Source organism: Cariama cristata, unplaced genomic scaffold (genome assembly GCF_000690535.1).
Source record: "Cariama cristata isolate BGI_N322 unplaced genomic scaffold, ASM69053v1 scaffold5046, whole genome shotgun sequence".
Lineage (NCBI taxonomy): Eukaryota > Metazoa > Chordata > Aves > Cariamiformes > Cariamidae > Cariama > Cariama cristata.
Genome location: NW_009622548.1, coordinates 26,038 through 42,187, shown reverse-complemented (window position 1 = coordinate 42,187; position 16,150 = coordinate 26,038). Strand labels below are relative to the sequence as shown.

General features: G+C 39.1%; 1 protein-coding gene across 1 annotated transcript in view; it reads left to right on the top strand.

Annotated features, from left to right (window-relative positions):
- RMDN2 (regulator of microtubule dynamics 2) overlaps nucleotides 1–11,740 on the top strand; it is a 42,125-nt gene extending 30,385 nt beyond the window's left edge. The window contains 4 exon segments of the mRNA XM_009702362.1: nucleotides 1,538–1,636; nucleotides 3,376–3,429; nucleotides 3,518–3,598; nucleotides 11,657–11,740. Coding sequence (XP_009700664.1) covers nucleotides 1,538–1,636; nucleotides 3,376–3,429; nucleotides 3,518–3,598; nucleotides 11,657–11,740 — 318 coding nt within the window.
- The last annotated feature ends 4,410 nt before the right edge of the window (nucleotides 11,741–16,150 follow it).

The window sequence follows — 16,150 nt, the reverse complement described above, 5'->3', positions numbered from 1 at the left end:
ACCAACCAGCAGGATGTGACCAGGATGCCTTCTGTTTCCAAGCAATGTTGCTCTTACGTCCCCAGAGTCATAGCGGCCAAATGAGAAAACATGGTCCTACACGTTTTCCTGTTGCGTGCTGGCCTGCGCTTGTACTCTTTGCGATGGTGTTTTTAGGGCAGTTTGCAACAAGAAATACATAGAGCTTGGTGTCTGTTCAAAAGGGAAGCATTCTGGTTGATGGCTGTGGATAGTTATATAAAATATATAAAAATATATTTTACCATATTTAACTGACATCAACTGGATAATTGCTGGATTTAGCTGGACAAGGCGGGGGGAGCAGCAACAGCCCTGAAGAGATTGGGAAACCAGGGAATGAGGTGGGAATAATCTAAAGCTGTCCAAAACCATTGTAATTTTTACACAGTAGGACAGACTTGAGTTCAAGGCTCAACTCTGGCATTTGAATTGCAGCTCCCTCTGAAAAAGAGATGTCCCTGTGTGACTCGTATTTCACCTCCAGGTCCCCGATGAGAGGCTCTCTTTCTTTGCCTGTGTGCATCCCTTCTCTGTGTTGCCTCTGCAACAGGCCAGACCAGGCCAGAAATTGCTAGGGAAACACAGAACCTTGTTTTTTACCATTTTTAAATTCAGCTGTACTCTGTGACAGGAGCCATCAGTGCTGTGGCTCAAATACTGATATGAAGGAATAAAATCCTGACTTTTCTTTACAGATGTAGTAGAAGTGTCCAAGGAGGGTGGCTTCACTGCTCCATTTAAACAGCCTCCAGGCTCACATTGCACTTCTTAGCAGCTCCATCCTTCGTTAGAGATACAAGGTGTGTTTTGCCAGGTTGGGTGATGGAGCCAAATACCTCATGGCAGTAACCAGAGCAGTTTCTGTCAGGTGTCAGCATATGTAAGGGAAGAAGTCACGTACATTGTGTTGCCATGTGACAGTTCCCTAATGTCATTTTATAGCAGCCCATCTTCCTGAAATGAGAAGAGGTGTTTGGCAAGTGTTATTTATCAGATTTAAAGAGGAAAAAATGAAGCCTATTTCTTAACAGTGGTTGTCACCAGCTTCTATGTAATAAATGAACTCGTTTTATAAGTGCTAAAAGCACTCATATTTTGACTGTAGCAACAGGTTTTTGTAATGTTGAGTAGTCAAGTACATGGACTATCATGCTAAGCTGTCTGTCTTGTGAAAACTTTAACACGTTTAAAGCACAATTTCTAGCTTTAGCTTTTAAAAAATTGCAAGGTCTTATGAAATCTAAACTGTACTTCAGGCTTTGTACATTGGAATGATCTCATATCAATGATGTTGGTGTTTTGTCATGTGTTTCTTAATGTGTATGTTTTCCTGTTACCAGAATATAAAATCCAAAAGACTATGCTTTGAGCTGGCAAACTGACAGTATAAAACGTTCTGTTACAGGTTCTTTTACAAAATAGGTTGTATAAGTAGTACAGTGGCACAGGACAGTATTTACTCCAACACTGAGAAGTAACCCTAAAGACTTTTGTTTTGGTTTTTTTTTGATTATAGGTAGCTCAGTTGTCTTGGATTGAAAAAAAAGTAGCTACTGCTCTCTTTGGAGCTCCACCAACTTCAACAGTAGAAGAAGCATTGCAGAATTTCCTTAAGGTAAGTCCAAGCCAAGGGTTTTCCTGTGTGACTGTTTACCAGCTGCTATATGTGACTGCTGTCAAGGTGTCTGCTCAACAGGTTATGTTCGGTAGCTATAAATCCAGGGCTCTCCTAAATACCACAGAGCTCTCTGCTAAAATATTTTTTCTTTTCTATTTTAAAATGAGTTTGGAGATGAGTGGCTAGCACCTTTCTTCTCTTTCTTTAGTTTTAGGGAATTCTTCAATGACTTGCCATGGTTAATAGTTACTGGGTTTAACATGAGACAGATATAGATTAGTTATATATGCCATTGAAACAGATGAACCATAGTGATAATCGATGATTTGTCTATTTCTGCAAGAGGGTTAATATAGGCAAGGAAAACTTTGACATTGTGACACTTCTCTTTTTCTGATCTGAAGCTCTGTTCATTGAATTTCAGTAGAAGCCTTTATTGTTTGTGGAGGTGAAAGTACCTTTGTAGTGAAGTAGAAAAGAGAACTCTGTCATATAGGTCCATATTCCTGAGCACTTTGTGAGAAAACACCACATGAATAAAATAAACCTGTCTTTCCATGTCTTTTATATGAATAATTTCTACTTCTGGAACTGAAAAATGCAAGTTTTTCACTTGACCAAATTCAAAGCGTAAACTTCCATTATTAAAATTACTTTCAGACAGTTTCTCAAAGGAATTGCAGAAGCATATATTCTTCACTAGCGAAAGTGCTTGTTTTCTGTGTTCTTGGTCTATTTAAAGGTGGAATGATCTCCTGAATTTTGGTCAGTACAATACATTACCACCTTCCCAGTTTAAGAGATTTTATCTTTAAGGTCAAACACCAAAGGTCGTAGAAATAATTTGAAATGGTCACTTTAGCTTCAGGGCATTTTGTGGTGGGCTGGAGAGTAACTGTGGTTTAAAGTCATCTTCTGCAACAGAAATTAAATTACTGTCTAAAAGACAACTGTTTGGGTTTCTTTTTCAGTTGTTTGATAATACACAGTTGTGGTGAAAGCAGCATTGTTTTGGCCCAAGGATTACAGCTACTATAAATTTCACTGATGTGATTTTTCTCTCCCAAAAGCTGTTTGTTGATTAAAGCTGCTTCTTGGTTAGTAGGTAATTGGTAAGGTTTTTACTCATCTTTCAAACTTCTACATCCTTGATGTGTTTTAAAAGGAAGAGAGTCTTTAACTTTTCTAATGACCTGAACTTTTCAGAAGACGGTAATGTGAGAAGAAAGGTGAACCCAGAGCTAGAAGATGTGGGTCTGTGAAAGAAAAATAATTATAAAATTGATGAATACAGTTCATTGGCCATTACACGAAGTGTGACTAGGTGGTTGCTTTTTTAGTTCTTTGATGAGGAAATAAATGTTAGTAATCTAGAAAGAGCAGTGTCTTCCAACCCACTGTGTAAGTGAATGGATCCGATAGATATTCTATAGAATGATCGGATATCTTTACAAAACACTTAGGGAGAGAGGAGAGCAAGCAGTACAGAAGATTTTTATGTATTCGATTTTTATGTATTCATCAGCTCATGTGCCTGGTTTAGGGTTTGAGTTTTGGGTTTTCTTGTTTTCTTGAGGTTTTTTTGAAGTCCTAAACAGATTGTGGTGCATGCAGTAGGGATGATTCAGTCTGATGTTTGAGGAAGCTTAGTTCACTACTAAAAATGTTATGCAGACCACATAAATCTCATCACACCAGTTTTATGTCTGTTTTCTTTCCTGTTTTTTATTATTTAGGCAGAAGAAATGCATCCAGGATATTCCAAATACAATTATGTGTATTTGGCAAAGGTAACTAAGTTCTTTCAAAAATAATGATTTGTAGACTCTGGTATTCTTACAGTGGTCTGATTGGAAACAAAATGTTTTTTCTTCTCAGTGCTATAAAGATCTTGGCCAGAAAAGCAATGCACTGAAGTACTGTGACTCTGCACTGTCAGTTCTCTCAGTTACTAATGAGGTGGGTATTGAGAGTGAGAACTTGTTCTCTTGTGACCGCTGTCTTGTCTTTGGCACCCATTATTGCACCGTCAGTGATAACATAATGTTTCACTTTTTTCTCTGAACACAGAACCTTCCTTTTTCCTCCACTCTAGGTTAGCTCATTACAGTTGTCTGTATCAACAGCTTTAAAAAAAAAATCTTTGTTTGGGGAACTGTCAGGGACTTGTCTGTGTCAGGGGCTGTCAGAAATTGAATTGCACTCTTTGTAATTCAACCCATTTCGTTAGACTATCTTAAGCATAAGCAGTTGAGTGTGTCACTCTAGCTGTGCTGAGATTTTGCCCCAGACCTACTTTTTCTCAGTTGAAAGCATTCTGGATTTTTGTCCTACAGTCTCTATCTCCACTCCTGAAAGCCTCTGGTTTGTTTTTCTTGTCAAGACCTCCAGGGCAGTGCGTTAGCTATAGCAGAGGTAGAGGAGTTAGTCAAGATTGCCTTTGTCTTTAACCACAGTGCAGTTAACGAGGCGCAGTTCTTCCAGTTACATCTGCTGGAACACAGTTTATTCTAAGAGGTGATTAGATTCCTTTTTAGGCCCTTTAGAGTATTTTTAGTATGTGGATGCAAAATTTCTGTAGATATTTGAGAGATTTTAATTGATTTAATTTCTCAAATACAAACCAAGTCATGGCAAGAGGGTTCACTCTGTCTGATCTCGTGTAGAAGCAAGTTCCATAATTACTGACCTGTGACTGGAAACGTCTTACCATCCTACAGCATGACAAGTTCAAACCTGAGCTTTGTCAGCCTAAGGGACCCCCTTTGAGCACAGCAGATGTGGTAGGGAGAGAGACAGAGGTGATTCCAGAGATGAATTGGCCCTATCACATTTAATGCTTTGAAGTTAGGGAAAAAGACCGTTAAATAGCTCTGTGACTTGATTGACAATAAATGCTGTGTGTGGAGCACTAACATGTTTATGTCAAGTGTTCCTGCTGGGAAGAAAGACCGCTGCGTGCCCCCTCCCCAGCAGCTTCTCCTGGGTGGCCTTTATTTTTGGCCCAAGTTATAGTATGTACCAATCGTAAATTAAGCAATAATTGCTTAAGTTCAGTGTTTCTTTAAATATGTATTGATACCGATATGACATTAATAATCTCTTAACTCTGCTTTAGTCTTTACTTACTGTTGAAATGTACCTTCAGCTTGCCTATTACAGAGCCTAGGAAAGACTGCTATAAATTATCCATTATTTGGTACCTTATATATTTGCATAAAAAGTAGAACCAATGGCATAAGGGAGAGAACATACAACTGAAATGAGTTAAACTCAGCCTGTTTTGCATATATCTGCACTGACTGTGCTGGTGGATTTTTTGTTTTCCCTGTATTCCACTTACTACAGGCCAGGTAATCTTGCAATGAACTCTGAAGCTATCTGGTAAAATTAAAATTGCAAACGAACATATATCACAGAATCTTCTGGTGGGCAGAAGATTGCCTGTGTTTAGTAAACTGAAAGTCATTCAACACCGTCATAAAGACTCCTTGAAAAGTATAGAGATAGCATAGATTGGGGTTCATCTTTGATAACAGTAGGTGGACAAAATTTTGGTGACCAAAGGTAGTTGCTAGAGGCTCCCCCTACACTCGCTGGAGAGAGAGAGATGCATCCAGTGCCCCATCCTGCCTCTCTCTGTCCCCCGATGGCAGAGAGAGACTAGATGCAAAGATACGTGTAAGATGTGTACTTGAGACACCTGACTGTCTCAACAGCGACTGTGCAGTTAAGGAGAGGTGAGTCCTGCCTCTAAAGTCCAGGGTCATCAGTCTAGACGTGAGCTGGAGTTCGGTATGTCCTGGGCCACTTGCAAGGGCTTAGTCCCTGGTAAGAGGAACACGCCATCACATTTCTGAAGTAATGGCAGACCTGGGGGGACACTGAGGTGAGAGCAGGAATTTGAGAACAATCTGAGGAGTGAGTGTGTGTATTCTGGCAAGCAAGGTGGTGAAGAGAATAAGAATGATACTGGTTTGTGAACAGACAAGTGAGCGGCAAACAGGCCCCAAAAATCTTTTGTCCATCTGAAGAGGACAAGATGATTTGTCCTCTTCTGTTTTGATTAATTCTATTGATACCACAGATTTGTCTGCTTTGTCTTGTTTACTTGTGATGTGTTTTGAGTTAAGTTTAGAAGAAAAAGTCCAGGAAAATATGCATTGGGGCAATAGTGTGTAACTCAATTAAAAAAAAAAAAAAAAAAAAAAAAGACAGTCAGCACAAGGTAACACCAAGTGCACACTGAAAGGAGTTACTATAAAATGGAGATCTGGAATACAAACTCTGCTGATGCTAACTGTTACCTCAAGTCCCATCTGAATTAGGATATTATGTGTTGTTTTGGTTATTGTGTTAGAGAAAGGCTGTTACTGATTTTGGGGGGAAACATGTTGGAACTGAAGTGGCTCAGGGCTTGGAGCTGTATGTAGGAATAACATTTAAAGTTAGTTTAAGGGAGGGAAGAGACTGTAATAAGACTAAAGAGACCTTGGGGAGATAGTAATAAATGGATGCTGATAAAGTGCCTGAATTGACTTCAGCCCCGTGAAAGATGGGGTTCATGGTCTGAAAAAAACCCACAGTCAGCAGCAGTCTGAGGAGTTCTTGCAGTTAGCCACAGCACAGGATCTCAAGGCTGTCAGGAGCGTGGTATGTTGTCACAGTCATGCGAAACCCATCATTCCCAAGTGTAATTACAGTTTCTCATGTGAGTTTTCTCTATTTCTTCAGGCAGGGGAATTCCTTTATTGTTTTTAAATGTTGGCTTCTACTGAGAAACATGTATATGTATAAAGGCATAAAATAAAGAACAGACTGAGAAACAAAGTTGCTGGAAAGGTGCCACGTTGAGGAAATGTATAGTATTTCATGTTACAAATCATCCTGCAGCATAAGTATGAATTATTTAATGGTAGACAATGGTTTGCTTTTTATTGCTTCTGAGCATCCACAGTTTCCAGTGACTTCAGCGGGAACCAGAGGTGCTCAGCATCAGTAAAATTGCCCATAGCTCATTTTAATCCTCAGGTCAAATTCTCAGCTGGTCTAACTCAGGGCACTTCTTTGACACTTTGTCTAGGATTCATTTCATGTAACGTTTCAAGTTAAGTGAGATGATTTTTGTCTTAAATGTTGTATCGCATCCAAATATCCCTTCTGTGCATCTGTTCTACCACACAGAATATGTTTTTAATTCAAGGGATAGAGAGGCTTCCAAACGGAGGTAATTCTTGTTAAAGAAAAAAAAAAATAAAATCTGATGGCCAGTTTCAACCCTATTATGAACCTAAAAAAGGATACCAAAGAAATCATAAAAGAAAAGACAAGTTCTGATTAAACGACTCCTGTAAATCCTAATACTAGTTTTTAAAAATAGTTTGGCACGTTTTTAACTAATCAGTCTATGCATTTTTTTTATTTTAAAAGGAAATAGAGGAGATTTGGTGCAAATTATGTCTGGAAGACAAAACTGATGTTACAGTACTGCTTTAGAGACCTTTCTCTTTATCCTCTCTACTCTCAACAAAAACCTCCAATAAATCATAATAGTCCTTCCTTGGCCATAAATTGTATCATACTGTAGAGTGGTACTTCACTGCTGGAGGTGCACGGGACATTAAATTGTCCTGCGTTTCTCTGGTTGCTGTCCAGGTGGATAACCTCAGGGTCCTGGGAAACATTCACCCCTTCAGTAAAAAAGATCCTAATGTTCAGGGCTGCTGTGAGTTATTGTAAAGTGCATAATAGCTGCTCTGTTTATCTAGGAGATGTTGCATTACCCTTACAGAGACTCATTACTTCGTAGCGTGCTCAAAGCCTTGGTGAGTGTGACTACATGAAGGGCTGTCGAAACCAGATGTGGTGGACTACTGTGATGGAAAAAAATGACTTTTTTAAATTTGAGGAGAAAAATATAATTTAAATTTGAAAACATGAGCATTTGTCTTGCATATGGAAAGATAAAACGAGTCGGGGTGTGGGTGTGCTTGATTAAACACATAGCGCTTTGCATGTAAGGGGAATAAGACACTGATTTCTTGTTTATAACAAAGATTGTTGGGTATTTTCAAGGCTGGAACTTGTAGAAAATGAAAGTCTCAATGTAGGATTATAAAGTATAATAGTAAAGAAATTCTTTTTTCTTGTATCTGGAGATAAGCATGGGCATGAGAGCCAACCCTGTGCTTGTAGGACTAGTAAACTCACCACAAAGGGATTATCAGCAAGAGCCAAAGACAGCAAAGCGGGAAGAATGCAAAGCAAATCTATTTGCACTGAGAGTTGCTGAAAGTCTTACTTAAAATGCAGATTAAAAACTTCCCTGAAGTTGAGAATGTATTTTACAAAAGTATTGGTGATTTTAAAAAAATAATCTTAATTTCAAAATCACTGCCTCCTTCCCAGCAATTACAAATGAAGGCAATTCAGAGTGGAAATTAACAAGTGAGAGAAATTTAGATCTTGCAGAAATCGATCATTATGGCATTCACTTCTTACAGGTGTAGAATGGCAGGAAGCAGGGACTTGTTAAAGACTCCGCCTTCGGCCTCCGTGACGTTTGAAACTCTAGAAAAGCCCATGCAGAGGAGGAGGTAAATGTAATAGCGGGCAGGAACAATGGCCGAATGTTTACCACAGGAATGCAGCTGCTGAGGAGAAATCGTGCCCATAAGATTTTCTTACGTCTTTTTACATCACCATAATTGATCTCCCGGGTCATTAATTCACATTTTTAATATTGTCTGTAAGGAAAGGAGTGGGAGTTACAGAGGGATGGAAGAGAGGGCAGAGTATAAACTTCAGGACCTATCAGTTGTTCCTGTTGCAACAGACCATTTGTACAACTTGAATTTTCCACCACAGATTTTCCAAGAAATGCCTACTCCAGCCACCATAGATTGGTCATATGTAGCAGACCTTGCTGTGATATTTCCAATAGATCTCATTTGAAGCTGCTGTGGTAATCTGTCCTTCTAAGTAAGATTTTGAGGAGAAAAAAGTAATTTGCTTTTAAAGTGAAGGGTACAAATTATGACTTGTTTGTGAAAAAACTACCTGTTGAAACTACGTGAATAATTTGGGTTAACCTTACAAAAAATATTTTCTCATCAAACAGAACATTTTCCTTTCTCACCTTCATCAGCTCAATACAAAATGTCATTGTTTTCAGAGGATATTTGTTCCTTTAGATTTTATGCACATTTGTTCTCCAAATGCCAAGCAAAAGTCCATGGTGTTTCAATTACGAAATAATGGAAGTATTCAGATTTGTGTTCATTTTGAATCCTAGGCTATTGTTTTCCTGCTAATACTGTTTGTGGATTTGAATGAGAATTTCCTAATAGCTACCAGCAACCCAAAGTTAAAGTCTCTTTTGAATATACTTTAAAAAACTGTTCCTTAATTAGCGATTCTGTTTACACAGCCTATGAGTGCTTCAAGCTCAGGGAATGGGCCTTTTAAAAACTCATTGCAAAGAGATCAGATTTCAGGCTGTAAAAAGCTGGTAAAAATGAGACATTTGTAAAAGAGCTGCTAAAAGAATTTGAGACCTCCTCTATTTTACATTATTTTGCACTTCAGAGAATACAATCTATTTTTCTCTTAGTGATCAGACAGATTTGCCATCTACGTGTTTTTGAAGTTCTTGCCAAAAGGTTTGTTTGCATTGTCTGCTTATTCTTTGTCCCCCTCCAAAAACGATTCCAAAAAAAGAGGAAGATATTTTTTGTAATGTAGTAGTTCCAAGCATAGGGATAAAGTCTGTCCTGATAAATTCTGAGCTTATATTATATTTATGATTAAATTGACTAGTTTATCACAAAGTATTCATTTCAGCATCCTATCAAAGGTAGCACAGTATAGTTCTTAGTGCGGTAAGACTTACCAACAGACGATTCCTTAAAGTGTGAAGCGTATCCCCTCCACTGGCACGCTGGCGATGCAGGGGCAAAGTGGGGGAAATATTCACAGAGGTGATGGTGCACGGCAGGATGAAGAGGTTTGCAAGTGGTTTCCGATTTTTGTAGAGTAGCCGGCGGAGATTGAGCTTCCAGGATTTTGAAATATATTGTCTCAGAGTCAATATAGAGGGTGAAGGAAAGCCTCAGCAGGGATCTTTCTGAGGGGGCTGTAACTGGGTGTGATAGTGTTCAAGCCGTTTCAGTGACGACTGCACAGAAAGAAGGGCTGTAGGTCCCATCGTGGTGGGGGCAGCGGCTGGACAGCAAGAGGGGGAGATCTTCAACACCGAAAGCTCCGCATTGTGTACAATAGTAAAAGGAAACCGGATTACAGGTGAAACTTAGTCTTTTAAGTTAGAAAAGAACTAGGGGATAAAAATTTTACATAACCATTAATTTATTCCAAATTGAATTCTGCCATTTTGTAATTTTTCAACAGCAGTCCTTGAACTAGCTGAACTGTTTATTCACAGTCTTCTGGGTGTGAAAGGGTGTTTTCCCCTCTACTCAAAGTATAGTCAGAAAATGTGGAATTATTGTCAGCTACGTATTTTAAAGCTGTGCTTGCCTTGATCCTAAAAGCCTTGAGAAGTCATGGTTCATCCCCAGAGGAGGATACTAAAAATATGGAAGAATATAAAATACCCTAACTTGTGACATACAGCAGTCATATAGAAAGTTGCAAGTGGATGATTGCATTGGTTTATTGAAATGTCTAAGGGGAAAAACAGTATTATGCAATTGTATGCAAATTAACTCCTACTACAGTCACACCATCTGTGAGAGTCTGTCATGAAACTGAGAAGGGATGGCGTAGAGCTTTGTATGATTTCTGTTGTCTACAAGAGCTATTACTCTCTAATTAACGATCCTTGTGCATGTTGGGGCATCTCTTCAGTTACAGCCCAGGATTTCTCCTGGAGCTGCGAAGGAACCATACAGCTGTACCCGAAAGCAGGAGTGGCTCTCAGCACCTCATTGCTGTTACTGCGTATCAGAGTACAGCTTTGGACCACCCTTGCAGCTCAGCTCATTTAATATACCATGCAGCCCCGCTGACTTCGATGAAACCCTACGGGATGCATGTCAGCTTGGGATTTGGCAGTGGTTGCACACAGTTATGTTATAGTTGGCTGGTGTAACCGCTCTGGTTGTGGTCGTGGGGGTGTATCGTTCTCTGTTGACAGTTGGGACTTTGTCAACAAGTGCACACATGTGCAGTGCCTGGGTTGAGTATGTTTAGTGCATAAGGAAATAATTAGCAGAGATGGAAGGTAAAATCATTAACTTTCTGTCTCTGCTTTAATTGCCATTTAATTTTTACATGCACATTTGTGTGTGTGTGTATTTATCAGTAACATTTTTCAGCAGAAATTAACTGTCAAAATGTGGGCTACCTCCAGTTAAGCCAACAGTCCCTTTTTCCCACGAGCTCTCTCTTCCATCTTACTCTTGTTTTCAACGCCTTCTCTTCCCTTGTTCAGTCCCTGGCCTCCCAGGTCTTTTTTTCCTGTGCGTATCCCCCGTGGATGATGAAACATGAAAGAAGAGCAGCTAAATAGGAAGAGGGGAAAATACAGTCACTGACCCTGTAATTTGAATACCTTTTGTGTAGCAGTTTGCAGAACATTTTGAACTCATATTCAACTCTGAAAATGATATGAGAAGCGTTTAATAAATGTAAGGCTGAAAATGGCTGTGTATTCAGTTAGTGCTGAACTAAGCCTCAGGGTAACAAATGGGACTGACAGAAATATATTGCATTCCTCCTACAACTTGCATCTCTTCCTCTCCCTGCTGCGCTCTAAAGGGAGATCAAAGCCTGCCCGTCTTAGAAAAAAAGAAAAAAGAAAAAAGAAAAAGCCAGCCTTATTGTTCATTTTTAGAAAGCCACAGACCCGGAAATCAATGAGGAAGAGAGTTGGCCGAATACAGGATTTATGGCTTTGTCTTCCCATGAACAGTCAGTCTTTGGGCATTAATGAAGTTTTCATCCTTAAAACTGGAGACTGGTACACTGAACAGAGTCGTGGCTTCGCTCTCCTTTGAGCGTGACACACCTCTTGGTCTGGACAGACTGTCCAAAGGTGACATAATAGTTCCCTTCACTGACCATTCTCAGCTTTGTTTTTAATGCCATTACTGAATTTTTTTTAGAATGCTTTCACTGTCTGGGTTCTTATTATTGAGTGGAAGCCGCTGGCTCAATTAACGCAGCCTGTTAAGTAGTTTGCCACAATAATAATTGCTGCTCTTACTGACGTAGTCTTTTTTAGAGCTGGCAACCCAGAGGTAGGACGCTTTGCAGGTTTGCGGTTTCTTCTCCAGCTAGTTCTTAGAACAATCATGGGTTTCTTTCATTCTTTTTCTTAACTCAGAGGAAGATTCAGGAAAGATTGCCCAATATTTTTGGGACCTTTGCAACTTGTTAAAGTTCATTGCCCAATACAATCCTTTGCTTCTCAGGAGAGAGACAATTATACAAAGTTGTTTGGAGATAACATTTTTTAAATGCTGTGTCCTGCAAAGTGAGTAAAGAATCCCATCAACCCATGAAATGCTGAACACCATTCAGATATGAGAAAACCTGCAGCTTTATTATTTTCGGCTTAGAAAAGTGTGAAAAGAGTAGGACCAGATACAAGGAAATTTTTTTCATTTTCTTAATAGCATGGGACAGTATCTGGCTTTTTACTTTTTTGTTTAATGGAGTTTAGAATAATTTTCACAAGTTGACCACAGTCAGTACAGAAAAGAGTGTATTTTCCCTGAATTAATCAACATATTAATACAAATTTTGAGTTTTCCAGTTTTTATTGAAAGCCATGGGCTGGTGCTCCAGGCAGCCTGTAGTGACAGGGAGTTTACGGGGTGCTCAATTCAGTGTGACATTTCCTTCTGTTAAGAGTTATTTTGGCAAGAGCTTACTGGCTTTGCAGTGTGTGCCTTTTAAGGCCTCTGATAAATGATTAGGCAGATAGTTTAGCCTGCTGTTGCCAGTGGGAGCAAGGCAGCGACTCCAAGAGAAGTGTCCAGCTGATGTATTAATGCCTTAATCCAGACCAATAATATAATGTAGTGTGACATGTCTGGCATATGGTTTCTATCATCTCAATATTCTTCTCTATTCCTCCATGACATTATAGACAACTAACCAAAATAAAGAGAAGCAGGAATTTCTTCACCCATAAAATGCTTTTTAAAATGTCCTGTATTTTGTTCCAGCTCTTTGGTTGATTGAATAATGAAGTGATGCTGAAATTCAGTGATTACTTCACTGTCTGTCTACAGTATTTTCTTTCAGAATTGCCTGTGGCATTATCTGGGAAAGAAATACTGGTCTCTGTCATTAGAAATACTCGCACAAAATTTGTGATGTGCAAGTGCTTTTCACTTGCACTGCTAAGTGCCCGTGGGTGCATGTATTGGGCGTTTGGACCCTTACCAGCCTGCTGGTATGAGGCGGCGACTTTTTAGAAATGTGGTCTTAAACCAAGGTGCGTTTTGCAAGCTAGAAGTTTTGCAGTGGCAAGTAAAGCAAGTGGATTATATTCAGGAGACGTTTCAAAAATAAGTAGAATAATGGTGGTTTTGTACTGTGGTGATGACGCGTTCATATGCCTGTACCCCTTTCCAAACAGATTATACATGGAATAGCCAAAACATTTGTCACTGGTTACCTGGGAAAGAGTCTGTGGGCTGGGTTTGGTTTAAAACCCCGTGCAAACTGTGCACTTACCCGTTGGCCTAAAAGGAACCTTTCCCTTCTGTCCTAGGAGGTATAGTACAGTGTTGGCTCTGACATAGCCCATGACTTGCCTCTTGCTCCTCCTTTGGCTCCGCTCTGCTCTGAGCCCAGTAGCGTAGGCAGAGCCCACCAACAGCAGTATGGAAGATACCGAGGGGGTAGTCAGTCCGTGGTGGTTATTACAGGTAGGTATGGCTCTGTGCACTGAAACCACAACCTAACTTATGTCATTAATTACAGTTCCCAATGTTTTCTTGTTAATTGCGTAACAAATCATTAGCAAACATCACGGAAATATCTTTAGAAAAACTGCACACAGGTTGCAAGATTATGTAAAGTATAAGGCAAGGCAGTACTTCATGCAAAGTATACCAATAAAAGTTATGGCTTAAGCTGAAAGGCTTACTGGTCTGCTGAGAAGGCTATTTGTGGCTAACATTTTAAGTGCTTTAACAGAGCTGTAAAGGGAGGGCTGCCATCTGGCTCTTGTTTTCACTTCAAACTTTATTTTTGCGTTCACTGATAAATTACCTTACTATGCAGTCTTTACATTCTGTGGCAGTTGCAGTTGTGTGTTATGTCTGTTGTTAGTAAAGAAATGTGGATAGGGACGTATTAGGCAAATGAAGGGATTTATCCTATCTAAGTTGATGCATGATTGTCTGTTTCTTTCAGGATAAAGAGGCCCAGAAAGACTTGGAGGCTTTACTTCTCACACTGAAGCTGTGATACTACGCACTTTTTAACTCTTCACGCAGTGATAAAATTGCAAAACTAAAATAAGAATCGATAGTGACTGGGAACTGCGGGTGAATTCCAGCTGAGTCAGTGCGAAAACTGTCATTGATTTTGGTTGGATTGGATCATGGCCTCTAAGTATCTGGTGATTATGATATGAAAATGATGCACTCATTTTTGATTATTTATAATCTTGTACCGAAGTTTAATTTTAAATTGCTGACACTGTGAGTCTGATTCTCTGAACATGAAGTCCACTGCTGGCAATGGACATACTGGGGATTAGAATGCAAAATGCCTAAATCTCACTCTTCGAAAGATTAGTTGAGTAGTATGTGATGCCAGCATAGAACTGTGTGTAGCAAAAACAAACAAACAAATGTTTCTATAGTAAATTATATTTGTATCAACTAATTTACACAGATGTATACAGAAGAAAATCATGAATGTTTATGTTTACACATTTGTCTACTCTTATAAAATTAGAACCTTGTTGAAGTTAAAGCAAAAGCTGTTGCCTCCACAAAGATCTTTTTACTTTAAACCAACTGTTGGTTTTACATGGAAATGTGAAAACCTCATAAATTAAATATATCAAGTACAATATTAAAAATCAGACCAATGAAATTGTGGTTTAGATTAATCTATTACAGCTGTGATGTTTAATGGATTTGTTACAGGACCTCCCTCAAGTTTGTGAATCCTGGCTCTTTCTCTTTGAACCGTTGCCTAGCATGGTGGCATCAGTGTGTCTTCAGACAATCTAGTCCAGCGTGTGACTGTCACTAACCTTTTCTATTGTCTATATAACATAACCTATACATAAAAATAGACTAGTCAAAGACCTACTACTTCTATCTGAGTGGTTAGGACAGCAATGTTTTCAATAAAATGTAACAGGCAGGGAAAGAATTTGTTCACCAACAGACTGATTCAGGATTCACCAAAATCTGAAGAAGAATAAAGGCCAGTTTTCATTGGCTTTGAATTCAGGATCTGAATCTAGATGCAGGGAGTGTATCTGGAAGAAGTTAGCATTTCTGTAAAAGGAAATACAATTGTATAAGGACAACTGCACGTTCCGTGACCTATTTGATGTGTAAGGTAACATGGAGCAGTTTACAGCTAAGACAAGGAGGACTCATACGGCACCCATATATTGAATTAGAGATTGGGGCTTTAGTTTTGGATAGGTGGGGAACAGTGAAATTAGCAAGTAGGAACTACAGTCACTGCAACAAAGATCTAAAAATTGGGCAGATGTGAAGCATCTCATAGTAAGAGTGAGCTTTAATTACGGACAACAGAACGCAATAGATGCAGCAGACTGGAAGAAGACAAATGTGTAGAGTTCCATTTGAATTTAGCCTGACTCCATGACTCCTCATAAAGTACAGAGATTTCTTTTCATAAAGTAGGGCTGTCCATTTTTTCAAACATTTTCTTTAAAAATACATTTTCAGACATGCAAGCATTACTGTGAGGTATCTCTGAACAAAATCTGAAAGTTCAGAGTTCTTGCTGTTATCTTCATGGTTTTCGTTATCCTAAAGATCTTCACAAATTGAAATATGCATTTTAGTTGATTTTAATGTTTGTTCTGATGGAAAATAGTTCCTACATCTCATTTTCAATTCCAGAGTTCTCTTTTTTCCACACACAATTTCAGAGAAAAGGGGAAACGCCATAGGAGACAAATGCTATCGCATAATTCCTTCTGTGACAGCATAACTGACTTGTGAACAGAGAAGCTGCAAAGGTGACGCATCTTGGTTTTGGTAAGGGGCTTTTGGTAGAGACTGCTTTTGACATTTTCATAGCCAGTGCAGGAAGCATAGTTTAAATGGATCTGCAAGAGTGATTTGTACTTAGGGTGGTTGTTAGTGATTCACTGTCACCTAGGAGGGTGTAGTAACGAGGCCTTTACTTAGATCAATTTTATGCTAATAACATTGATACTTTATAAAATATATTGGATTATGCAATAGATATTTCATTTACAAGCAATTATTGCCGATAAAGGCTGAAAGTGTATCAGAGGAATAGATTAGAACAAGA